The sequence below is a fragment of the Phyllostomus discolor genome, chromosome 13, assembly GCF_004126475.2.
Source record: "Phyllostomus discolor isolate MPI-MPIP mPhyDis1 chromosome 13, mPhyDis1.pri.v3, whole genome shotgun sequence".
In the NCBI taxonomy this organism is placed as follows: domain Eukaryota; kingdom Metazoa; phylum Chordata; class Mammalia; order Chiroptera; family Phyllostomidae; genus Phyllostomus; species Phyllostomus discolor.
Genome location: NC_040915.2, coordinates 76,340,018 through 76,366,524, shown reverse-complemented (window position 1 = coordinate 76,366,524; position 26,507 = coordinate 76,340,018). Strand labels below are relative to the sequence as shown.

Here is a 26,507-nt window from a genome sequence, read left to right as displayed (position 1 = left end):
TCCAATGTCTACCTGGCTCACAGGTGCTGGAGACTACACTTCCCCCACGTCTCCTGAATCTGGCCTCCTCTTAACCCTAGTACCACCACTTCCCCCTGGTTCTTGCCCTCATCACCTCAGAACCACATGACTGAAACAGTCTTTTCTCCTTCTCAATCTTGCCCTTCTACAGTGCATTCTCCACCAGCAGCTGGAGTGATTCTTTCTAAGATTCTAGTACAAGTACAGCATCAGTCTGCACCTTCCAGTGGTGTCCCACATCATTCACAGTTAAGATCAAGCTTTCTGTAGCCTCAAACCCCTACCTTATCTGCTTCTCCCTTTTCCTTTTCTTCCCCAAGCTTGCCAGGTTGCAGCCCCCTCAGAGTCTGTGCCCTTGTCTCCTCCCGGCCTCCCAAAGGATACTCCCTCAGCAAGAGCATCCTTCCCCACCCACACAGCTCTCCCCATCACCCAAACCCTGTTTTATGTTTCTTCCAAGACTTCATCACTATATGATATTACATTGTCCATTCATTTATTTGTCTATTCCCATGTCCTCTACCAGAATATCACTTTTCATGGAGGCAGAGTTTGTCTTTTTCACAGGGCTGTCCATAGGGTCTAGCACATGGACAGTTTATTGAATGAATGAATGAATATTAAATCAGGCTGAATAGAAAGCAGACACTGACATATGTAGTTAAGAATCCCTGAGCACCAAGGGGAACACATATCCTGATTTTCCCAGAATAGTCCCAGATAACACCTGTTGTAGATCAGTTAACTCTTGTTACTTATTTTTAAAACCCCCCTCATTCTCAAAATGTCCTGGTGTAGACAATAAATCATATAGCTCGCCCTAGTAATCTACTATAGCCTTGCCAAAATATACAACAAATTTACCTATACATTCTCTCCCCTAGGAAGGCAGCAGAGCAGTAAAATGGATAATAATACATACCATGTGTTTTCCCCTCTGCTCAGCATGATGAGACAGTGAATGAGTGACTTTGTGTTTCCAAGTACCTACATGGCTCTCTGTCCTGCAAGGAGAGATCTCAGGAATATGGACCTATGTGGGCAAGCCCTTTGCAAGTTAGAGGAAATGCTACCTCTTCCATCAGAGTAGCCTAGTGAGGCCACACACTTCCCAGCTGCCCACTCCCCAAAGATCAAGTGTAGAGGACACTACTGTGTTCATTCAGAGAAAAAAAAAATGGGGAGGTACAAAGAAAAGTATCAGGAAACTTTTGTGGGTTGGATAGAATGAACTAGATGTTGAAGATACCCAGGACCTGAGTAAGTAGGGAGGGTACTGCAGGCAATAAGCACCTTGAGGAAAGGCAAGGAGGCAGAAATTAGTGCAGTGGGCAGGGCTGTGAGCAGACACTGTAGGTGTTGCAGGTGGAGCAGAGAAAGATCCCCATGGAAAGAGGTAGGCTGCCTGCAGAATTTATGCTATAGAAGGTATAGGTAGCAGAATGCTCCTCTACCACCTCTTCCGCCCCAAAAAAGACACATGGGCTGAAAGCGTTCTAAATCTGACTGGACCTGGAGTAGTCAAAATGAAATGAGATTATTTGTAAGTTGACATATGTTAATGTTTTTCTGTGATAACAGTGAACTTGAGAGTGGTAGGAAAGAGCCATTCTGCCAAGAAAATGAGGAAGGAAACAGTGTTAGCTATTGATCTGGAGAAATCTAAAAATAGGAATGGAGGGGAGGAAATGGGACCTGGGCCAAAGAGCTCAGGTCCTTCCTCTGGCTGATCAGTGGCAGCCTGTGATCCTTATGTACACCATCTCCCCACAGGGTACTGGGTGCCTTCTGTAGCTTTGGACAGGGCCCTCAGTGTAGCATACTACATTTCTTGGTCTCTTTGCCTGGATGACGACACCTTAGCCAGGGTCCCAGTCACACTGGCTTCTGTGTCCCTAGCCTCCACCACAGAGCCTAGCACATGTTATGTATTCAGTAAGTGTTTGTGGGGTGTGTGATCATGCTGACTGATAGCTAGCAAAAGCAACCAATCACTGTGTTCTCCCAGGCCACAATGAAGTGACAAATGAAACTGTGCTTGTAATCACTTTCCTCAGCAGCCTTTATACCCAGAGTTTTCTATACAGTAGAGTTGTTCCTGCCTCTGAATAGCCTACTGAACATGTGCAGATGAGAGAGTCTGGAGCAACACAGCCATGGCCTTGGAGCCTCAGCAGGCATGGGGAGGGGTTTCACTGGCCCCTGCTGGTGCCCCACCAAGTTGCCAGCTTTCCTTTCTTTTACAAACCTGATCCTATCTGATCCCTGGAAGCTGGTTTCCCCTTGAGAGTCACCAGAGTTAATCCCACCTCCCAGGTTCCCTCTCATCTACAATCCCTAAACCTCACCACAGGTCCTTCCTTTTTGTGCACTTCATTACTACGTATACTTCTAATCCTACAGAGAAACAGTGGTGAACCAGCAAACACATGGGTATGATGACGTAGGATCTGGGTACCTTAAAGTTTTCACTCAGGGCCTTGATTTAGATAATCTCACTCCTATTTTAGATGTCACCAAAAATGCAATGGACTCTTTATTTTTCCCACCCCACCCTGCAAGAATGGAATCCTTCAAACATTTACCCTCCTGTACCTTGTTGCTTCTGTTGATAGCCACTAGAATGGTTCTCTTCCTTGAGGCAGTTTTTTAAAAATATTTTATTTTTAGAGAGAATGGAATGGAGGGAGAAAGAAAGAGAGAGAAACATCAATGTGTGAGAGAAACATCAATTGGTCACCTCTCGCATGCCCCCAGTAGGGACCTGGCCCACAACTCAGGCCTATGCCCCAACTGGGAATCAAACCAGTGATATCCTGGTTCACAGGACAGCACGCAACCCACTGAGCCACGCCAGTCAGGGCTTCCTTGAGGTAGTTTTGATAGGATTGAAGACAATGGGCACTGAGTCAAATGGACTCCACTTCATAGATGTCCTTGTTGTATACACTACAAAAGGTCATTGAACCTCAGTTTCCTTTTGTAGAAAGTAGAGGCAATAATAATTCCACCTTCAGGGCTGTTATAAAGATTGAAGGAATGACATCATGTTAAACCCTCAGCACAGTAGCTGGCACAAAGGAAATACATACTTAGTTTATTCTAAAATCTCAGTGTAAAGAGCATTAAAGCACAATGAGAGGTCTAAATAGTATTCATAAGCCACAGGTGTACCTGTCTGTTCCGTGCTTCTTAAGGCTAGACAGTTCTTCCAAAATCAGCACTTAGTACATTCCTTTTGTGTCTGTTGATCTCTTTCTCTCATTGATGATGAGAAACTCAGGGACAGGGACTGTGTCTTATTTATTTTTGTATCCTAGTGAGCAGCATATCATCTGTCATTGGTATCTGAGGAAAGAATTAACAAGAAATTAATGAAAGAATGAATGAGCAAACTCGTCAAGGACCCCAGCCTGGCACTGTTTCCACACTCATCCTATGTCTGTTTCCTCCCAAACAGGAACACTAACACCTGAGGTGTTGGCATTGAAAGTGTTTACATAGTCCCCATTGCATCCAGCAAACACTGTAAATTGCTGCATATCAGGCACTGTGCTAGGCTCAGAAATGACAAAAGGAATAAGATATGGCTCTACTCTCAAGAGGTTTAGAACATAGAGAGAGGCACAGTCTTTTAATGTTCCGCTGTGAGTCGACTTTAATGAAGAAAGCTCTCTGAAGCCTAGCGGAAGAAGATTAATTCTGAGCTAAGGTCAGGGAATGCTCTAGAGACAATTGGCCTGGACCTCAAAACATTCATTCAGAGTCACTGTTTTAGGAATGTTATGGAGCACAGTTGTTACACTCAGAACTTGCTGTGGGTAAGTTGGATGAGGTTGGAGCTAACTGGGCATTCAAACCTAGGTAAAGACATTTGGGCTTCAAACCAGCATGTCCCATACTTTCCCACAGAAGGAATTAATAGCAGAGAAAACTGAGCGTGCACTCTTGGGATCTAGGAACATAGTCTAAAGCAGTCCTCCATGCTTGGAATTTCCTTAAAGTGTTCTGCTTTGTCCTAAAGATACATATGAATTTTGCATGTGACAACATAATACAAGCACATTAATTTAATGTAAAAACATTTTTCTGACTTAAACTTGAAGTAAAATCAGTACTCTAGGAAGAGGCCCCACAACCATCCCAGAGGTCTGCTTGTGCCTCAGCACAGTAACATCACACTGGATTGGGTGTGAGGTTACTGACAGCAGAGGCACAAGTTCTGGGTGAGATGTGGCATGATGGAAGCAGGTGCTGTGGGTGGAGTTCTGAGCTCTCATGGCATTCATGGTCCTAGGGGACAGTCATCACCCCAAGAAGAACACAGTCAAATGGGCTTTCCGTTTCCAAAGAAGCTCTTAAAATCCACAGCAGAACAAATGTTCTTAGAGCTTAAAGTGTTCAATTTGCTTGAAAAATATAAGCTTGGCATAAAGTTGACAATAGAAGTTAAAGAATGAAAAAAGAATAGAAGAGCCAGTCCACCTCATCTGCAAACCAGGCACTAAACGGATACGCTAGTCAGCACAGGCACCTTCGGAGCAGGAAAGGATATGTTTGAATGTGGCAGGTCCCTAAGAAGGAGCCTTGTGTCCTGCTGGGACAGGAGAGTAGTACATAGAACTCCTAGATTAGTTGAGGATTCCAAGAGAGAAAGAGATTTTTGCTGGAGTTTGGCAAGCCCCAGGAATAGGTCTTGCTATGGTGCACTGAGAGCAAGAAGGATGGCACACAGGCCCAGGGTAGAGAAGGCCCAGGGACTGGTCTGTGTTTTCCTGGGCTCTAGATGACAACATGGGAAATCGAAGTGGAATCTAGCTTTAGGACCAAGGCCCTAACCCCATTCCCAAGCTGTTACACATAATCTCCTTCCCAGTCTTAGACCTGAAAAACACCCTGGAGTAAAGAGGGAACAGAGAAAACACTGCATTTAACTGAATTTAAAAGCAAAGTGACTGAGAAGTCTTTGTTTTAGGCAATCAAGTGGAAATGAAAATTTGAGGTAGATATTTGGCACATTTGTAGGAAGATTGTTATCATTTTTGTAGAGTGGCTTGCTTTGGAGATTCTTCCTCATTCTGCAGAAGTTAAGAAGGACTGATCTGACATCTGAGTTCAGGATGGGTGGAGAAGAACAGTAGGCAGACAGAGATCAGACTCCCAGGGAAGATGGAAAAGTGAGCAGGAAGCTTTTCTCCTCTCCTTACTCAGGGACCAAGCATTCTGACTGGCAGAGAGAAGGGAACTGAGCCATGGGAAGGGAAAGTAAATAGTGGGAACCCTCCTGTCCAGGATCCAATACTTCAGAAGATGCTTGGGTTCTGTCAATCAGCCAACATTCTCTTGCCTCTCTACAGGTGTTCTTTGGTGCCAGAGGGTGAGCTCCATGAACAAGCAGCGAGGTCCAAGCAGACACTGTCTGGGAGACATACGAGTCCCCATCAGAGCTGGGACTTCCCTCCCATTCCAGCCATAGTGGCTAGTGCCAGTTTAAAGCAATGGGCCTGTTTCTGCCAAGGCCAAACCCAGACAAATATTACTGAGAGGCTAAAGGCTTCCTGACCAAGCCAAGGAGAAACATGACTAGCCTGGAACAAGAGATGCCATTGCTTAGTCAAATTAGCCATCAGATTTAGGGAACAGAATTCACTATGCAAGGGACCCCCTGCTATGCGAGAAGTTCAGGTCCAGCATGACCCCAGAGACCTGTCCTTTAAGGTCTTTAAATGGTCCCCAGGAAGGCAGCCAGCCACAAGGATATTTTTCACATTGAATAAAGAGGTCTCACGTTAGTTAAAATGCTGTCTAAAGCAGATCTATTTGTGATGTAAAACTGCTTTCACATGTACCCAGAGCAATGAGAAAAACATGGAACTGGCAGGGAGACAGAGGCAAGGCAACTATGAGAGGATCCTTTACTCAGAGACCTGAAAATGAGCGTGGCTGGCTATAGGTGCTTGGTTTTAATTAGAAAGTACCAATGTGTGGTGCCTAATAAAACCCTTTTCTATTTTGTTGTCCTATTAAAATGTGAGAAATTGCAAAGAAATATTCGAGTGCTGTCCCACTTCTAACCAATATCACAGCTCCAACATCATTGCCAAACTCGGGAGGAGCATCCTAACATCAGCTATGATGCCACTAGTCCCGAGTCTGTGCCAGGTCTTATTTGGCTCAGGTGAGAACCACAACAACACCCCCCTTGCTTCAACTGCCCCTATTTCTCTGTCTGTAGCTCAGTGACCTTCATGTACAACTAAAAAAATGAAATGGCAGATTATGTGGAAGAATGGAGAATTAAGAAAAGAAGCAGGCTTTGTTCCACGCTGTTTCATTTTTCTTCTGCCTTTTCTCTTCCAAAACACTTTATTTATTTTCTCACTCAACTCCTATGAAAATAAATATCGCTGGCCACTCATAGATGCCAGCATCCCAATTCAGGAGGATTGGGTTGCTGAAGGCTTGCAGAACAAATGCTAGACAAAAAGGTAGTAGGCGAATTTCAAGGAAATTAAATACCTTTATCTTGAAAAACATGAGCTCACAATCAAGCTTCAAAGGAACACAAATACACCACCAGGCTGTGAAAATCAGGATCCCCTTTCAAGGGTGGAAAAGAGGCAGGTGACACTCACTCACAAAATCCTTAGAGAGCAGGAATTTGGCAACTGGCACAGCTGGAGAATGAAAAGGTGAGATATCTCAGCAGGAGTGGGTGCAAGTGACTGGGGGTGGGAGGGGAATTCTGGGGATGTTTTCCTTTTTCTTCTCAGGTGGCCCAGCCTGATTATCCTGGTTTTCTGCTTTCTCTGGACACAGCCAAGACTGGAAACCCAATATGGGAGTTCAGATAGTGTCTTAGAGAGGCGCTTGCAGAGGAAGCTTCTCCTTAATCAAATCAAATTCATCAGCAAGAGACTGAGAAATTCAAGAGGTGCCAGAAAATGTGATTAGGGATAAAGGTAAAGGAGATCCCAGTGTGTGGGCATCAGAGGAGGTCAGCAGTTGTAAAGACTGCAGCCCAACTCTGGAAACTGGGCCAAGATTAAGTCAACAAATCATTGATTCAAACCATTCAAATCATTTGATGTAATGTTCTCGAGGAGAGAAGGGGATTTTATTAAGGGAACTAATAGCTTCTCCAGTCACTCTGGGTCACATTGAGGGTGAGGGTGTCCCAGGAATGAATTCAGTCATCAGGGTGCCAGAGGGAGTTCTGTAATTATGCCCCTGTAACACAAGGGACCCAGGCTTCTGGGAGAGTCAGTGTGGGGTAGGGGTCAGGGCTCCGGCTCTAGCTTGTGTTTGAATCTGGCATTTCCCCTCCCTACATATGAGCCCTGGGTCAGGCATATGATGCCTGACTCCAGGACCTGGGTTTTCTAGTCAGGAAAGTGGGAGTAAGGATAGTGCTGACATCACAGGGCAACTGTTTAAGATTGAATTTTATTGTTTAGCACGGTAGCTTTGTTTATAGTAGACACTTATAAAGAACATTAGCGAGCAGTAAGATTTATCTAGATTTATCTTAGATGTGAAAACTTGGGCAACTTACCTAAGTGCTCTGAATTTCCATTTCTTTTTTTAAAATATATTTTATTGATTATGCTATTACATTTGTCCCATTTTCCCTCCTTCACTCCCCTCCACCCTGTACCCCCCTCCCACCCATATCCCCCCCTTTAGTCATGTCCATGTGTCATACTTATAAGTTCTTTAGCTTCTACATTTCCCATACTATTCTTACCCACCCCCTATCTATTTTCAACCTACAATCTATGCTACTTATTCTCTGTACCTTTTCCTCCTCTCTCCTCCTCCCACTCCCCTGTTGCTAACCCTCCATGTGATCTCCATTTCTGTGGTTCTGTTCCTGTTCTAGTTGTTTGCTTAGTTTCTTTTGGTTTTGCTTTAGGTGTGGTTGTTAATAATTGTGAGTTTGCTGTCCCTTTACTATACATGTTTTTTTTTTATCTTCTTTTCTTAGCTAAGTCCCTTTAACATTTCATATAATAAGGGCTTGGTGATGATGAACTCCTTTAACTTGGCCTTATCTGAGAAGCACTTTATCTACCCTTCCATTCTAAATGAAAGCTTTGCTGGATAGAGTAATCTGGGATATAGGTCCTTGTCTTTCATGACTTGGAATACTTCTTTCCAGCCCCTTCTTGCCTGCAAGGTCTCTTTTGAGAAATCAGCTGACAGTCTGATGGGAACTCCTTTGGAAGTTACTGTCCCCTTATCTCTTGCTGCTTCTAGGATTCTCTCCTTCATTTTTACTTTGGCTAATGTAATTATGATGTGCCTTGGTGTGTTTCTTCTCGGGTCCAACTTCTTTGGGGCTCTCTGAGCTTCCTGGATTTCCTAGAAGTCTATTTTTTTTGCCAGGCTGGGGAAGTTCTCCTTTATTATTTGTTCAAATATGTGCTCAATCTGTTGCTTTTTCTCTTCCCCTTCTGGTACCCCTATAATTCGGATGTTGGAACATTTAAAGATGTCCTGGAGATTCCTAAGCTTCTCCTCATTTTTTTGAATTCTTATTTCTCCATTCTTTCCTGTTTGGTTGTTTTTTTCTTCCTTCTGGTCCACTCTATTGTTTTGAGTCCCAGTTTCCTTCCCATCACTATTGGTTCTCTGTGTATCTTCCTTCATCTCTCTTATGGTAACCTGCATTTTTTTCATCTAACTTGCGCCCCAAATCAACCAATTCTGTGAGCTTCCTGATCACCGGTGTTTTGAACTGTGCATCTGGTAGATTGGCTATCTCTTCGTCGCTCAAAAGGATGAGTCCTGGGGCATTGATCTATTCTTCTGTTTGAAACATGTTTCTCTCTCTCTCTCTCTCTCTCTCTCTCTCTCTCTCTCTCTCTCTCCTTTTTGGTTTGGTTGCTCCTGTTCCAGTAAGGGGCGGAGCCTTAGGTGTTCATCAGGGCTGGGCACCCCAGTCTCTAGATTGTGACGTTGTATGTGGGGGCGGGGGTGGGAGGGAACAATGGTAGTAGCTCTGTTCTCCTGGGACCTCAGTCCCTTCTCTGGGATCCTGGGTTGGGCTCTCTGCCCTCGTCCACAATCACCACCTCACTGGGTCCGCCAGCTGCTGCTTGCGTACTCAGGGTCCACCCGCTGCGATCTTGTGCACCCCAGATGCCTTACACGCTCCCAGTGGCCTTATGCGCCTAGTTCTCCCTGTTCTCTGCATGCTGCATCCAGTGTCCAGCTGCTCCTCTCCGCCCCTCCTACCAGTCTGGATGAATGGGTCTACTTCAACTTTTTGGCTGTCCGACTTCCATTCAGATAAATTCTTTGTCAGTTCTGGGTGTTATTCTGCCTCTAAATTGTTGTTGTTCTAATCTTGGTTGTGTGTGGAGGTACAGTGTATCCACCTATGCCTCCATCTTGCTGGAAGTCGAATTTCCATTTCTTTAACTATAAAATTTAGACAGTCAGCCTCCTTTACAGTGTTTTTAATGATAATTGAGTGAGATAAGGAATGCTTTTAAAAATGAAGTGGTCATAGTTTGATAAATTGCAAAGTGCCTCTCCCATACTTTGTGTGTGATAGATTATAAAGTTACTGAATTCCTCTCCCATTCATTTTGCATTTCATGTACCTTTCCGTATTCTTCTCCATCCCTGTCTCCAGAAGCTTCTAGGCCTAGTCAGCAGGTGTCACAGTGAGTGAAAGAAGAGGTGGCCAGCCTTCCATCTTCTAGTCCTCAGCAAGGCAAACAGGATGAGTCACTCTGCATTTTCTGGGAAGGTCTTGCAGGTCAGCTCACACATGGACATGTGAAGTTGCTATTTCCAACAAACAAGTCTGTGGAGATGGGACCACTTAATATATTTACATGGATGTAGGTGAATGTGATTCTGAAATAGAAAATACTTAAAAGTCATATTGCGCAAAAATGCATGTTCCTGTCAAATGTTTTCAATGGGAAACACTGCACAGAGCTTCAGCACCTAGTATAGTGCTCAGTCCATAGGAGCTCCTCAAAAAAGAATGGTTGAGTATCATCAAAGAACAAAAGTGCTGCTCCTTGATGAGATTGGGGCACTAGTCTCTCCTGTCTCTGTACCTGCCTCAATGGTCCCTGTGGCCTCTCCCTGCCTCTTTGCCCTGCCTCTTTGCCTCCCAGGCTACATCTAACCTTTCCTTGTTCAGAAATAACTTCCCTGCATCTCAGTTGCAGATTTCTACTGTGCTACCTGAAGATATTGCAAGGATTTTAAGGCCTGAGACATACATGCACCCAAATCCAAGAAGTGATCATTCACAGTCAGAACTGAAGGCAGAGCAGAAGGGTGGGTGGGTATAGAATCAAGTCTACTCAAAGTTACTCCCTTCCAGGCAGCCATTCCACTCTACAGCTTTAGAAACAAATTTGTTTGTTTGGATTTGTCAGCTGCCATTTGTATTCATAGGCAATCTGTATATGACACTAGAGTTAGTATTTAACTAACTATGAGTTTCCAGAAAGAGTTCATTTCTGTTTCACTTAATACGATCATACCACTGGGGCATAGTTGAGGCTCAGAGGCAACAAAAAAATCCCAGTTTGAGAATCCTCTGTTTAGATGGCTCCCATCTAAATAAGGGAAGGGAAGGGGATTAGACAGTTTTCTCTTGCAGGTCCCAAGGCATTTGTGAGTGCAGCAAAGGTCATGGTCAGGCTAGAGAGAGTCCACCCAAAGGCTCCTCTGAGTGGCGACTGTGGCTAGGGAAGGCATGGACTTCCAGGAGAATGACTGATGACAGTGTAGAATAAAAGTGCTGCACTCTCTTATCACTTGCTTCCCACTCTCAGCTCCACATGCCATCTGTTTCTTAACTCTGACTCTGCCAGCAGTCTATTCTTGCTCCCACTTTCTAATACATTCCTAAAGGCATGAGTGGTGTACAAGGCTCACTCCTAAGAGGAGGAGACCACTTAGCCAGGAATCAGCACTCTGGAGCGGACTCCCAGGATTAACATTCTGGTCGTGAAACCTGAGAGGCTGGGAAAGTAAGACTGTGGGGTGTTTCAGTGACTAATGGTTTCCACCAGCATCCTGTTAAAACCTCAGGTCCTCCAAGAAGCTTTCCCTGATGAAACCAACGTTGTGCCTGCACAGATGACCTGTCTACTGAGGCCCCACCCCATGCCCTCACAGCTGCCTGGGACCCAGTGCTGACAAGCCACAATGTATGATCAGCAGTGATGTGTGGGCCCACCCTGGCCCTGCTTGGTGCAATCTGGGCCGTCTGCTCTATGACCAGGCTGGGACCACTTAACAAGTGTGGTCACACTTTACTATTATTCAAACAAAAGTTAATTGAAAATGAATACACATCACAGTATGGATCCAAAGCTTTTGATAATGCAAGCTTCTAAATCTGGAATGCCTTTATCCTCTTTTTTTCTGCTCATTCTTTTTACAAACACTCTCAGGCTCTTATTGGATTTCAGTCACCACGATTATGGAGTTACAGAGTGGAACAAGACATGGATCTTCCCCTCATGGAACTAACTCACAGGCTAATGGAAAGTCTGGATATACATAATTAAACTAGTGTATGTGGTCTGTCCAGAAAAGGTCCAGCTGTTGTTAATATAATGAGAATGGTTTGTGTGACATCAATGTAATCTGGCAGCCAAGGAGAGTGGACTGGAATGTGCATGTGTGAACAATGACGATTTCACTGTACTAGTCAGTGGGGACGGTAGATCCTGTTGAGTAAGCATGTGTACTGTGTGACCATTGCATTCAAAATGACTAAGCAAGTAGATCCACAAATCTGCATCAAATTTTGTGTTAAGCTTGAACATTCTTCCAAGGAAACTATTCAGATGATTCAGAAAGCTGTAGCTATGGGCAAACTGGTAACTAGCAGCTTCATCATGACCACATACTTGCTCATGCAGAGTTTTTTGGTGAAATATCAAATCACCCAGGTGACTCGGCTCCCCAACAGCCCCAGAATTAGGGCCTTGCGACTTCTGGCTTTTCCCAAAACTAAAATCACCTTTGAAAGGGAAGAAATTTCAGACCATTGATGAGATTCAGCAAAATATGATGGGGCATCTAATGGTGATTGGGAAAACTGTGTGAGGTCCCAAGGCACCTATTTTGAAGGGGCTGAGTTGTCATTGTCCTGTGTATTGTGTTCCTTTTATCTTCTTCAATAAATGTCTCTATTTTTCCTATTATATAGCTGGGTACCTTCTGGACAGACCTTGTACTATATTATGCAATATTAGAGTGGCACATAATGTTTTATCAGCAAAATACAAAAGCAGTGTAACTAAGAGAGTCAAATAGCAACAGAAAAAGTGGCCCAGAGAAAATGTCTCTGAAGCTAAGTTTCAAAGGAGAGGTTGAAGTTTGCCAGGTGTGTGTCTGGGATGTGGAGATAGGTTCCAGGCAGAGCCCAGGTGCTAATAGGAGTAAAAGTACATAAACTAGGAGCGATAATGATGTGTGATGGGAACTCTAAACTGTCCTGTGTTACTAGAGGATGTGTCACAGTTAGGCTCTGCATTTCAGAAAGACCATACAGGCAACTCTGTATAGGGAAGAGTTGAGGAGGACACAGCTACAAGCAGGAAAATATTTTTGGAGGATGCTGCAATAGTCCAAGCAAGAGACAGAGAGGGCTTGAACTAAGGAAGTGATAGGAGAGACAGAGATAAAATCAGCAGAACTTGGTAACAGCCTAGTGCATGAAGGAGAGGCAAGAGACTAAATGCAGAATTTTAAGGAGAGAATGTGCCTCAGAGCCAGCAAAGGTGACTGAGAAGATTGAAAGACAATAGAGAGCAATGGTTTTATTAAAAGCCATAAAGGTGTAGGATTGATAATGTCAAGTGCTACAAGCAATCACTTAAGATTGGGACCAGAAATTTTCCAGTAAGTCAGAAATAAAATGTTCTCTGGTCAATTTGGTGAGGGTGGTTTTAGCAGTGCAGGACAAAATTGCATGGCATGAGGAGTGAATAGGAAAAACAAAAGTGAGTTCAGAACTGTTTCAGATACCATAGACAAAATTACTCAGGACCTAAAAGTCTTTCCAGTATCCAAAATTATGTTTGAGGTCTGTAGAAAATTATTAGTTTCAAAATGTAAAAAGAAAACTGCAAAATTAAATTAAGACAGATGTGTTGAATTAAATATCTCCAAAATGTGACATTGTTTTGACTATTACTTTTTAAATTTAATATTTATAAAAACTTCATTACTTATAAATAATTTGTATTAGATTTGTCTCATTTAGCACAAAGGTTGCTGAGATTGAGAAATCACAGCCAATTATAAATTAACCCTATCTTTTCATTCAATCATTTCAGAAGCAAAATTTTAAAATGCATTTAACATAAGATGTGGGTGCATTTTCTTTTACTTGCTTTTATATGAGTTGGGGTCTGCAAATATAAGCATTTTAAGGGCTTTAAAACATCTTAAAATAGTTCTGATATAAATAACTGTTTCAAAAAAGCTTGTCCAGGGAATGAAGGACAGTAAGGGGGCATTCACTAGACAGAGTTGGAGGGCAAGAAGGATTTTTTTACTTTTCTTTGAGAAGGAACGTGAGTGTGCATGTGTATGAATGGAAAGAGTAAGTAGGGAGGAAAGACTGAGGAGGGCCAGGGTGACTCAGAGAGGCAGGAAGCAGCTCAGCCCACAAGTAGGGAATGGGACCTGGCGGTGAGGAGGGATGCCTGTTCTGCAGAAACAAGGGGGCAGGTGGGAGGCCTTCAAGGGAATCCTGGTGTTCTGTTCTATATAAGGCACTATCCCAAAGTGGGTGGAGAGGCATATACTAAGTATCTCAACAGTCACTTGGGAACTGTTTACCTGAATAGGTGGGCATCCTTGGTCACTAAACCTTCCCTGGAGCTATCCTTCCAGCCTTTCTCCACAAGGGCAGCTGGAGAAACTAGGCCATCCATGATGCTCAGATGATATCCCAGTACTTCAGTTCTCACCACCCTTACCCATGTGACTGGAGCATCTGACTGCGCATTCCAGCCAGATCCTTGGTGTATTCTCTCTTAAATGTTACTGTTGCCCTCCCCTCACCCTACCCCACCCATGGATCCTGAAGTTCCTAGGGTCAAAAACCTTCAGCCCAAATGTTCCCAGGTTAGAGAGGCATGCATTCAAATAAACCCCAAGCACCTTTCTCCTCAAAGGTAGAAATCTATTCCAAACCCCATATGCCTTCCTTGAAACTGAGTTTTAAAATAAGCCCCTGTTTTTTATTATTCAAAAGAGGGTCTCATTCACATAGATGCTCCAGAGTTGACTGTGTACACCTGCAGACCAGAGCATATAGTCCATTTGACACAGTCATTATGTGAGCCCTCGGAGCCATGGTAGCATATTACTGGGGCAAGCACAGGCACTGCACTGTGCTCTGTCACTTTGAAACCAAAGTAAAACCAATAGACACCCACTTGGGGCTCTGTAAGAGGAAACCCAAGGCACCCTGATGTGGCTATGTAGGGCTCTTTTTCCAGCATTCCCAGGTGTGGAAAGTAGTGTCAGATCTCTGCTGCTGAATCTCTGAGCTCTCAGTGGTGTGGGAAGTGGGCTTTCCCTGACACTGCTGCGGTGCTGTGGCCCGTGATGGCACCATTGATGGAACAGTCAGATGTGTAAGCATTTCGGAATAGCACAAAATGCAAGCAAACTTCTTGGCAGTTTCCTGGACGAATGATGCTTTTTGATGGGTTTCTTTAATACCAAAAGTAGCACCCAGTTACTTAGCTAAACTTAATGTTTGACACTGTGGAAACGAAGCCATATAATTTCACAAATGTTTATTGAGTATCTTACATGTCAGGTGTCATACTGGACAATGGGGGTCCAACCAGAAACTGTGCCTGACTAAAAGTAACCAGCAGGCACATACAATGCTTCTAAAAAATACCAATGCTGGAAAAAGAGTTACTTGTGAAATGTGCTTTAAAATACAGATTCTTGGGCCCCATCTCCAGAGATATGTGTTTGCTAGGTCTGGGGGGATAACTAGGAATCTATATTTTAACAAACTTCCCAGGCAGTTTTGATGGCAGGTAGCATTGGGAACCATTGGTCTGGTAGGATAAGAGGTAAGATTAAAAGTTTTATTTTCCAAATTTTTATTTTATAACTATATTTTATAACTATATATAACTAAATTATAACTCTAATTTAATATTTTTAAACTATAGTGTGGTTAAAAACAATTGCTTTATATCAAGCAAAAACATGAGTAATATTGACTAACATTTTTATGCAAATACTAGAATGTACAGGTATTTTGGTATCACAAGCTAACACAAATTTCCCTGAGCTCTTTTCTTAAAACAATCCCCACCACCTACTCCCAGAGTCCCTTTCAGAAGATTTTCACCAGTCTCCAGCCTTTGCAACTAGGTACCCACTTCCTTCTTTTATTCCAGCTACGCCACATTTTTTTTCAAAAGAATCATACCTGTTCAAGGAATATGTACATAAAGCATCTATAAGTCTCAAGTTCTTGTCATTTAAGTGACTTTGAACATTTTTGGTAGAATGATTATGTCTTCCAGCTCTTTTACACTATTTTTTGTTATCACTTTCTTACAGGACTGGGAATGGAGAATATTGGTGGAATTTTTGTGGTTCTTATTTGTGGCTTAATCGTGGCCATTTTTATGGCTATGTTGGAGTTTTTATGGACTCTCCGACACTCAGAAGTGACTGAGGTAAACCTCCAAAGGGGTGTGACCTGTAGCATTGGCAGAAGGGACAAGCTCACAGGCTTGTGCACAGACAAGAGTCATTTCAGTCAGATCCTGTGAGAACCCACGGGAAGATTCAGAACTTATGGGACAGACCCAGGGGCTGGACAGTGCTTCAGCACCTACTACTCATGCAGCCACAGAAAGAACATTGAACTTCCGGGTTTCAGATTCTTCCAGGACAGGGGTCTCCAACCCCTCGGGACGCACACCTGTTAGGAACTGGTCTAAGCTCTCCTGAGCCCTGACTCCACCCTGCCCCTTCCATGGAAATACTGGTCCCTGTTGCCAAAAAGGTTGGGGACTACTGTTCTAGGAAACAGCCCAGCAAATGAATATGTGAAAAAAAACTAAGAACAACAAAGTCTTATACAAGTATAATTTAAGATGTATCATTTTGAAGGAAAACAGGCAAAAGTACCAGCTTGCTAATGGAAACCAGAGCTTTAGTTCTTCCATCTGAAGTATGTTTTCTACTTACAAGTAAAGATTGTTTAGTTTCTCTACAGTTTTGCTGGCTTTTCACTGTTGTCCACTTCTTACATGAATTATACTTCTTTATTACTTATAGAAAGAAAGACCAATTTGGTGTTCCTTCCCCTGTGAAGCCTTCCTCAACTCCCCTGCCCTCTTCTCTGGACCAGAAGTGTTCTTTATTCCACCACCTTTCTAGCACCAGTATAGCCTGTGCACCAAGCGCTTACTCACTGTGCTGTAATTAGGACTGTGTCTTTTATCTCTTTATTCCCATGAAAGGCACAGTCAAAAGATGTAAGTTGTTACATTCTTGTCACATGTAATAGATTAGGCAAGTGGTGGTGTTTTACCTGTTATAGTTGTTATTAAAAGCACAGAGAAGTCAAGTTCCTTGCATAGAGACTCTGCTATTTAGTACCAATAGTTTGTTTAGAATTCAGGTCTCAATTCTTACTCAGGCCATATTCCTTTAGATGACACTACTTCTCTGTAGTTGCTTCAAGTGAAGAATCTACCCATATTTGGTTGCTCTCCCAATAGTAACTACATAGCCTCTCACCCCATAGCCTAGGTACCTTGAAAAATCCAGTGAGGACTCCAAATAGCTAAAAGTGAAAAAGAGTAAGAGCTACCTTAGCTATTTGGCTATGGTCAAACAACAGTCCTGTTGACAGAACTGAAAGACTGGAGGAAAGAACAAGAAAGAACAGAAGCCTTCTTCTCCCATCAGGGTCTGGGAAGGTGTCCTTTCCAGCACAGGGTAGACAACTAAACTGAGTATGCATGCTCTTTGGAGTAGATAAGTTTAGGTTCTAATTCTGGTTCAGCTATTTATTAGTCCAGTAATTTTTAGTAAGATATATAACCTTTGAGCCTCCATTTTCACATCTATGAAGTGGAAATAATAGTAGTAATAGTAGCAGCAGTCCAGATTCATGATTCTTCGTCCATAATTCTGAAATATAAGAAGCTCAGAAAGTTCCACACTTTTTATAAGTGTGTCAAGCAAATACATCTGGTGACAAAACTTGAATTGATATGAAACTGTTGTGCATGGTCTTTGTCTCATTCAGTGTGTAGGTACATTCATTTCACCACAGAAATATGAGTGTATTTGAGTGTAGAGTCTGCTCCAGACCACAATGGGTACAACACATAACAGTTGCATGTGTATTATATTACCTTCCTAAAATCCAGAATATTCTGAAACACAGCTGGGTTTTATATCATGGGATGGGACCTGTAGAAGTGTGTTGCACTGGTTTTTGTTGTTTCAGTGGTTGGAGTGCATCTTCTCCAGCACATTCAGTTAAAAGAAATGAGAATCATTAGCTTGAGAACAGAATGTTCATGCCGACATGTAGCTTTTTCAAATACCTGACAGACTCACATGAAGTAAAAGGGTTGTTAATTTAGTGGACCTCTGGGTCCAAATTTAACTGGTGTTAATGGAAAATTTCCAAGAGCAGAATTTTTAACTCAGTAGACCCAAGCAGCATTTAATAGAAATGCAAAAACAAACAACAACAAAACAGGCAGGGGCTCTTTCCTATCCCAGAAAGGCCATCATCTTTGAAGGTGTTCTAACAAAGATTGGGCAACCAGCTGGCAGGGCTGGTGAACATTATACTAGGGCATTTGAATATTAACTGGGAGCTGGGAGTGAGGAGATGGATTGAAAAGCTTTCATATAATCTTCATATCCAAGATTATATATATATATATATAGTCATATATAATCATATACATATAGTCATATATAATCATATACATATAGTCATATATATATATATATATATATATATATATGATTCTGTGACATGGGCCCTAAACTCATCCGAACAGATGTACATGGGACCCCAGGGGCTGGCTCTCAGAGGCTGGGCTGTGACCCCTTCGTGTTTTCCAGGTGTCCATATGCCAGGAGATGGTGACGGAGCTGCGCAGCATCATCCTGTGTCAGGACAGAGTTCACCCCCGCCGGCGGCGCACTGGAGAGCCACGGCCCCGACCCCCAGGCCCCGAGGAGCACCGGCTCCAGGGCACCGCAACTCTCAGCAATGGCAAGCTGTGCGGCGCTGGGGCTGGGGAGCCTGACCAGCTGGCGCAGCGACTGGCCCAGGAGGCTGCACTGGTGGCTCGCGGCTGCACTCACATCCGCGTCTGCCCCGAGTGCCGAAGGTTCCAGGGCCTGAGGGCCCGGCCCTCGCCCGCCCGCAGCGAGGACAGTCTGGAGTGGGACAAGGCCACCAACAGCAGCGAGCCAGAGTAGCCCTCTCGAGGCAGGACTCCCGAAGCCAGGCAGGGAGGCTCCAGGGCCGGGGCGCTACTGGCTGTCCAGAGCCCTGACTGGAAAGCGTCCACACTTCTCTCCGGATTTTGGATCCAGGAAATTTACAAAAAGATCAAGAGACCAACGCCCCAGCCAGAGACTGTGCCCTGGTCCAGAAGCTGGGTGCACCCAGAGACGTTGCCCACGAGTGGGGATGGGACGCTCTCCCACCGGACCACCAGGACCTCTCTTCTCCCAGCAGGCCTTTGTTTGCCACCAAAGTGACTGTTGGGGCGGGGGTCCCTCCCAAGCCAGGCCAATGAATTGGTGGAATTTCCCATTAGGAAGGGGCCATTGTACTCTGGGTCTAGTTCTTACAAGAAAAAAAGAATAAACTCAACAGGGAAGTTTTTCTTTTCTGGATTTGTATATTTTTGTTGGTGTTTTGTTGATTTTCCCCTTTCTCTCCCCTCCTCCCCTTTTCCTTGTTGTCTTCTCAATTCTATTCATTGTTTTTGTTTGCTTGTTTATCTGAAGGGGTAGACCAGGTTAGGGAATAGAAGTATAAATAATCTCTGATCCTCTTTCCTAAATTTTAGGAAATGGAGCAGCCAGTGTGTCAGATTTCAGGTGCTGAACTCCCCTTTCTGTGTGGTGATGAGGGCATAAGTGTAGGAGAAGAGTTTCCGGCAGGAGAAAGAAAAAGGGGGAGAGCTCAAACAAAAGTTTGTTAAAGTAATGTAAACCCCCCCCAAACCAATCAACTCATAGTTTACTCAGTGAAACCTTCCAATGGCTGGGGTTCTGCCCTCTTCATTCCCCCACCCACTTTGGCTCTTTGTTTGGATCCCAGAAAAGTCTAGGTGGCTTCTTTCAATTTGTAGTCCTGGGGTAATGTGTCCTTTTCTTCTCTCTCCGATTTTCACTATCACTGGATTTGGTTCTGTCTTTTATGATCTCTGAAGGAGAGAGACAGGCGAGAGGAGTAGAGCTCACCAACTACCTGGAGCCTTGTCTAAGGAGCAGAGAGGGAAGAGAATTTCCCACTGTGAAGTCTGCTTCACAGGGAACGGCATTCACAGAGGACAAAGAAGGGTCCCCTGCTGTGATGCACTATTTGTCAAGTGTATCTCTTTTAACCAAACTCAGTAGCTGCCTGTGAAGCCAGGCCCCAACGCTATTATGGATTGAGTGATTTCTTGTTATTAGACATGAGACCTGGGTGCCAATGTGTGTGTACGTGTGTGTTTATGAAATGCAAAGACCTTAAATAATTAAGTTTGCTGTGGTCCTGGGAGACAGTGGGTCTCGTAGCCAATACACAAGTCTGTGAACTGAAAATTCTTGAGTTGTAACCTCAACTCGGGCAGTAGCCCCCTTGTGTGACCTTAGCAAAGCACTGAACTTCTCTTCCATCTGCAAAATTAGTTATGGATGCTTTCCAGGCTCTCAGAGAGCTGCTTGTTAAGTGTTTGTAGCTCATCTGCTGGGAGGGGTGAGGCTTCCAACAGCTGCTTGACCTTTGCTTGTTTTCACCGATTGGGAGTTTCATGCAGAGAGTTTTCATTTTCTGAAAGAAAACTTAAATTCTATGCAATTTATGATTGTAAGCTTAAAAAGTTTAGAGGAGGCAGGAAATAAATCGCCGCTACCACCACTTCCACCACCACCACCACCTTCAATCAATTTGTCCTCACGTTGTTTCTGTTCTGAATGTACTAAAATAAAGACATCTTTGGAAGATGATGAGCTTAATTCATGATTTTGCTGTTTGGGTAGGTCAACATTCTCTTTATGGCAGGACAATTAGTTAGAGCTGCCATTTGGGGGGCCAAACGGTACCTCTGATTATACCTATGAGATGCCAGTTTTGTCCTAGGCTGACCTTCTCTCTTGTGAATTTGAATTCTTTTTATTTTTTCCTCTTTAAACACTAAATGACAGCAAGCTGTGCAGTACATGAGTATTTTTTTTTAAACCTTGCCTCAAGCCTTATGGGGAAAGGTGGATTTGGTGGGAAAGGTGCCCAGAGGCAGACTGCCACGGACCCCGGTGGTGCCGCACTGCTCCCACCCACAGCTCCGTCCCTTGCTTCTGACAATGTGGCACCACATTTGGGACCACATTTGGGGTGGGAGAGGGTGTTTTTTTCTAAAAACTCATTTTTATAAGTAAGATATCTTGATCAATAGCAAACCTTTTTTTAATGGGTTAGTGAAGTAAATGTTCCATGATTCATTTATAAAGTGTTCCTTTCACTGTGTGGAACAAAGGTGAGAGTAATAGCACTGGGCAATTTCTGTTAGCTGTGGAGACCATCTCTCCACTTCACTCAAGCTGGTGAGTAGATCTGCAACCAGCTAGTTCTCTTCCTTGGTTGGTCTCTATTTTTTATCTTGTTGGTTGTTGACTTTCTTTTCATTTCTGTATTTTCTATCTGACTCTGTATACTGTATAAAACAGTTTTTCGTGTCTGTTTATCTTTCTTTGACTGGAATATTTATAATAAAGCAGAAACAAACCCTGAAATGTTAGTGATGGATGAAAGCTGTTTTGGTTTGGAAAAAGTCATCTGGTGTGTCTAATATCCAGGCACTCCAAAAGCAAATAAAAATATAAACCTACTTTGTATCTTCCCCTCCACCTGCCCTTCTCTCTTTCTCCTTCTCTCCACTGCCCTCTTCATTCCCCCACCCACTTTGGCTCTTTGTTCAGATCCCAGAAAAGTCTAGGTAGCTTCTTTCAATTTGTAGTCCTGGGAGTCTGAGCCAATCTCCCCAAACAGATACACATGTTAATGAAGTTCAGGATTTGTAGGGTTTTGTCTTCTTAAATGCACTTTCACAGAATAGTCATCTATTGATACCTAGGGTAACTCTAGTCAGATATCACCCAAGATTCCACTGGGAGCTTGAAGATTATATCAATTAAAATATAATACTTTGCTTTATTTCTTTTAATTGCTTTGCAAGGCCCCAACCGTCACAAGATCTCTACCTCAGAACTCAGGTGGGGTGTAAGTTGAGCATGTAGATGGCCAAAAATCTTTTGGCTTTCTCTAATTCAATGCTCATATGAGAATATTCATCCTGGGAACTTGCCAACCAGCCCTCTTATTGGTTAGGTGAGACTGAAATAGCATGATAACCAATCCACTTGGGACCACTCTGTGAAAGTTTATTAGTTTTGGATTCCAAGGAGTTTAATTTTCTTTCAGAATCCAAGGGGATTTCCCCATGGTGTAGGAGTCAAATACACAAGGCCAGAAAGGGTGGAGGCATTTCAGACACAGCAGATTGGTTTGAGTGAAGCTTGAGAGAACTATTTGCGGCCCCCCTGCCAATGAGGTGTGCATAGTCAGGTAAAATAGTCTAGAAATGATAAGGGATATTTGATTCCCTGACTGGTTGTCAGTTCCCTTGAGGTAATAACAAAGAGACCTGTTTGGAAAATTCAGAGAAGGAATCCTTTCATAAAGATTTTGCTTAAATCTAGTGCTTCCTATGGCGCCTTCTCAAAGAGAGAAATTAAACCTTTAGTTGCCTTGAGCTGTGAGCTATTCCCATGCTTTTCTGTGAAAGGCAGCTTTCTCCTCACAGGCAAGTCCCCACCATTATCCAAACAGTGTCCTCAAGGGCTGATGACTTAGTCACCCTACAGCATGTTCCTCAAAGACTGGTGATATCATGCCTTCAGAACATTCTTCTCAGAGGGAAAAAATACACATGTGTATAAATAAACTGGGTGTGACTTCCAGAGGGAAAAATCTCTAAGTTTTAGAGCTGAAAGTGTCAGCAACCTCATTTTACTTTAAGAGCAACCAGGCAAGAGAAGTTCTGTCTCTATTGATAGAACATTATAATTCAAATTTCATTAATTTCATACCAAATTCAAAATGTGAAGAAAGAAAGAAAAACTAATATTACACAAATAGCAGAGCTAGTGCTGAGATCAAGAAAAAAAGAAGTCTATGAAGACAATAAAATAGAAAACAACCTTGCCAATCACAAATGGCAGAAGAGTTGAGTCCCTAAGAAGGTGGGGTGAAAAAAATGAACAGCTAATCTGCCCATAAATTAACTAAGAGCATGTATATAAATGTCTCAGTGGCTGAGATATACTGAAGCATGTCAGGGATTGATGCATTATGACTGATGTTATGTCTAGAGACTTAACCCTGTTAAGAAGTTAGACATAAAGGGTCTGTATTGTGGAGGGTGGCGGTGCAATGATCCTCCTGTTGCCAGTGGAAATGGGGCTCTTTTACCAAATCTGAAGGAAAGCATTCCAGGGGCCCATGCATAGGAGGATGTGGTGTGGTAAAGCTTATTGAAGTAAACACAAAGGGCTGCCCTGAGTTTAGTTTTGTCCCTCTGTGGAAAAACTTCAGCCTTGTCTTCATCAGGCCCAGAAACAGGGTCAGGGTCCAGCATTCTGCACCATTGTTTCAGCCATGTCTGTCTATATACAGCTAGCTTAGTCTGTTCTATCTTAGTCTCCAGCTGTGCTCTGGAGGCTGGTGCTGCGCTGCACTTGGAGTCTGCATGGCTGCTGGATGCACATGGCTGATAGGGAAAGAACGTCAAAATGATTGGGACGAACGTGTGTTACCAGGGTGATGGCGAGGGTATAGGCAAGGGCACAGGAGAGGGTGAGAGCAAGGGAGAAGGAGAAAGCTTCTTTATTAAGTTGGGATTATATTATCTTGGGCTTGGGAAGAACCAAGAGCCCTTTAAACTAACCAATTAGTTTTCTCAGTTTTTGCCGGTTGGCTCTGGGTTCCCCTGTAACCAATCCATTTGCTAGATCTCCCTGGTCCTGTGTCCCTTACCCAATCTGATCCTTATCCCAGGCTAGACTGACTGGCCTCCATGGTGGTTGTCTTAGCTCTTACTGCACTGCACGTTCCTCATGGTAGAAGCACCTCCCCTCCTACCCTCCTCATTGCCATCTTGGCTTCTACTGCACATGAGCCCAGCAGAGGGATTTCTCCTGCTGTTTTTATTCCTCCCCCTGTAACGATACTTCCTGCCCACTTTGGGAGAGTTTGGTCCCAAGGGTGAAGGATGCCCTGGGGAGTGTGTGAAACTGTAACCTCTCAGTGAAGCAACAGGCTCAGTGTCTGATTCAGCACTCCAGTTTATTGTGCTTAATAATGTCTGATTCCCTTCCCTTCTTTCCTTTATTAATATTTGGCTACCTGTGCCAACAACCCTGCCAGAAAATTAGCTGAAGAATTCTGTCTATGTCAGTATTCCTTGCACCCAATCTAATGTTTTCTCTTGGCTCTGTCAAAAAACAATCTGAGAGAAATGGGGACCAAGGACCATTTCTCCTGTTGGCACTTGTTTCTACATTGCTGAGTGGTCTTGAGAGGCTGTTTCTTTAGCATGTGCCCCACTGTAGACCCTGAGGAAATGATGAAGAAGGAGAATAAACTGGAATAAACTAGGAAGATAAAACTTACCTATAAGCAGCAGTGTAAAGCACAAAATATCAAAGTGCTGGAGTGTACAATTTGGAATATAAACCATGTAGAAATTCGGAAGGGCTGAAGATTCTAGGTAATGGATATAGGCTTCTGTGGAGGAAGCAGGGCTGTGTCTTAGGGTTGTTAAAGACATTATTGGAGTTGGTGAACAATGATATATTACATAATTGGACACACAACATTTTTTTGCTGTGTAGAAAAACAAGATTCTGCTTAATCTACCTTGGAGTGAAATACAGTTAATTTGTGTTGATGAATTCAGCATTCTGATGATAAGAGCTAGCTTGTTGCTGTTGTTTGTTTTCACCCACAGCAGGGCTGGGGATGCAGGGGTGGTGGCCAGGATTCTGACTCTCCTATTATGCTTCTTCCTGTTTGCTGTCAACAATGATTAGAGATTTTCATCACTATCTAATTCCCAGGCTTCTTTAAATTGTATTTGTGAGATTAGCTATAGAGACAAACAGTCTTAGCCAAACAGAAAACAAAAGGACTAAATGAAATAGCAAAGAAATCATCCAAAGTAGATTATGAGCTCTTAAAAAATCACAATTTTTTAAAGGGAGTTTGGATTTTATTCTAAATACAATGGAAATCCACTTATATTTTTTTATTTTATTTCTTTTAAATTTTTTCAATTACAGTTTACATTTAGTATTATTTTGTATTAGTTTCAGGTATACAGCACAATGGTTAGACAATCATATATTTTACAAAATGTTACCCTCCAAATTTCCTGTACCCACTGTGGCACCAAACAATATTATTACAGTATTATTGACTATATTTTCTATGTTGCACTTTACATCTCTGTGACTGCTTTGTAAATACTAATCTATACTTCTCAATCCCTCTACCTTTTTTATCCAGGCCCCCTTGTATACCCCAATCTGGCAACCATCAGTCTGTTCTCTGTGTTTATGAATCTGTTTCTGTTTTATTTGTTTGTTTATATTGTTCTTTAGATTCCACATGTAAGTGAAATCACATGGTATTTGTCTTTCTCTGACTGGTGTATTTCACTTGGCATAATACCCTCTAAGTCCATCCATGATGTTACTAATAGTAAGATTTCATCCTTTTTATGGCTGAGTAGTATTCCATTGCATATATGTACCACAGCTTTTTTATCCATTTGTCTATTGATGGGCACTTGGTTTGCTTCCATAGCTTTGCAATTGTACATAACAGGGCAATGAACATAGGGGTGGATATATTCTTTTGAATTAGTATTTTGCATCTCTTCAGATACATACTAAGCACTGGAATCTCTGGGTCCTAAGGCAGTTCCATTTTAAATTTTTTAAAAGATTTTATTTATTTACTTTTAGAGAGGGAAGGGAGGGAGATAGAGAGAGAGAGAGAGAAACATCAATATGCGGTTGCTGGGGGTCATGGTCTACAACCCAGGCATGTACCCTGACTGGGAATCGAACCTTTGACGCTTTGGTTCGCAGCCCACACTCAATCCACTGAGCTATGCCAGCCAGGGCCCATTTTAAATTTGAGAAACCTCCATACTGCATTCCACAGTGACTGTACCAATCTGCATTCCCACTAACATTGCATTAGGGTTCCCTTTTCTCACATCCTCACCAGCACTTGTTGTTTGTTGTTTTACTGATCATAGCTCTTCTGACAGGTGTGAACTGATATCTCATGTGGTTTTCATTTGAATTTCCCAGATGATTAGTGACTTTAAATTTGATCATTGGTAGGTCCTCTTTGGAGAAGTGTCTATTCATGTCCTTTGCCTATTTTTTTTTACATAATTTTTAAACTGGGGGAAAGCAGTGTGAATGCAGCATGAAGGTTTGAAACCAATGTGGAAAATTAATACAGAACCAAGATCATAAATTTCTGATATAGGGGAACATTCAGAACAATTTTCCTTACAGTCCATTAAATCATGCTTTTCTCCATAACACACAGAATTGTCCTGGAAAGTTATTCTACTTGGATTGTTCTGATTAGATTGTTAGTAGCTTTTCTATTAAAAATAATAGTACGTCATTTCCATTTCTACATCATCTGTAATTCTGTAGCACTAAGTGAGCATAGAAAAGCATTTTAAATAGTCAAAACTTGGTCAAGCCCTGGCTGGCGTAGCTCAGTGGATTGAGCGCGGGCTAGGAACCGAAGTGTCCCAGGTTCGATTCCCAGCCAGGGTACATTACATTCCTGGGTTGCAGGCCATAACCCCCAGCAACCGCACATTGATGTTTCTCTCTCTCTCTCTCTCTCTCTCTCTCTCTCTCTCCCTCCCTTCCCTCTCTAAAAATAAATAAATAAAATATTTAAAAAAAAAAAAAAACTTGGTCAAAGGAGGGAAGTCACAAAAGGTAAGCCCAACAGGGCAGCATTCCCAGGAGCCTGTGTATGCATGCCCACATGCTCAGATGTGGTGGCAAGACTTTAAAAACTAGTTTAAAGAGGATCAGATGAAAAATAGTTCTCTACAGAGAGACTTAAAAGTTGTTTTCTCTGTAGCTCCCCC

The 26,507-nt window shown here is 42.9% G+C and overlaps 1 protein-coding gene across 1 annotated transcript in view; it reads left to right on the top strand.

Moving 5' to 3' along the window:
- Nucleotides 1-18,938, top strand: part of GRIK4 (glutamate ionotropic receptor kainate type subunit 4) — a 314,292-nt gene extending 295,354 nt beyond the window's left edge. The window contains exons 19-20 of the mRNA XM_028527680.2: nt 15,616-15,734; nt 18,157-18,938. Coding sequence (XP_028383481.1) covers nt 15,616-15,734; nt 18,157-18,519 — 482 coding nt within the window. The 3' untranslated portion in view covers nt 18,520-18,938. The remainder of the gene's footprint in view (nt 1-15,615; nt 15,735-18,156) is intronic.
- The last annotated feature ends 7,569 nt before the right edge of the window (nt 18,939-26,507 follow it).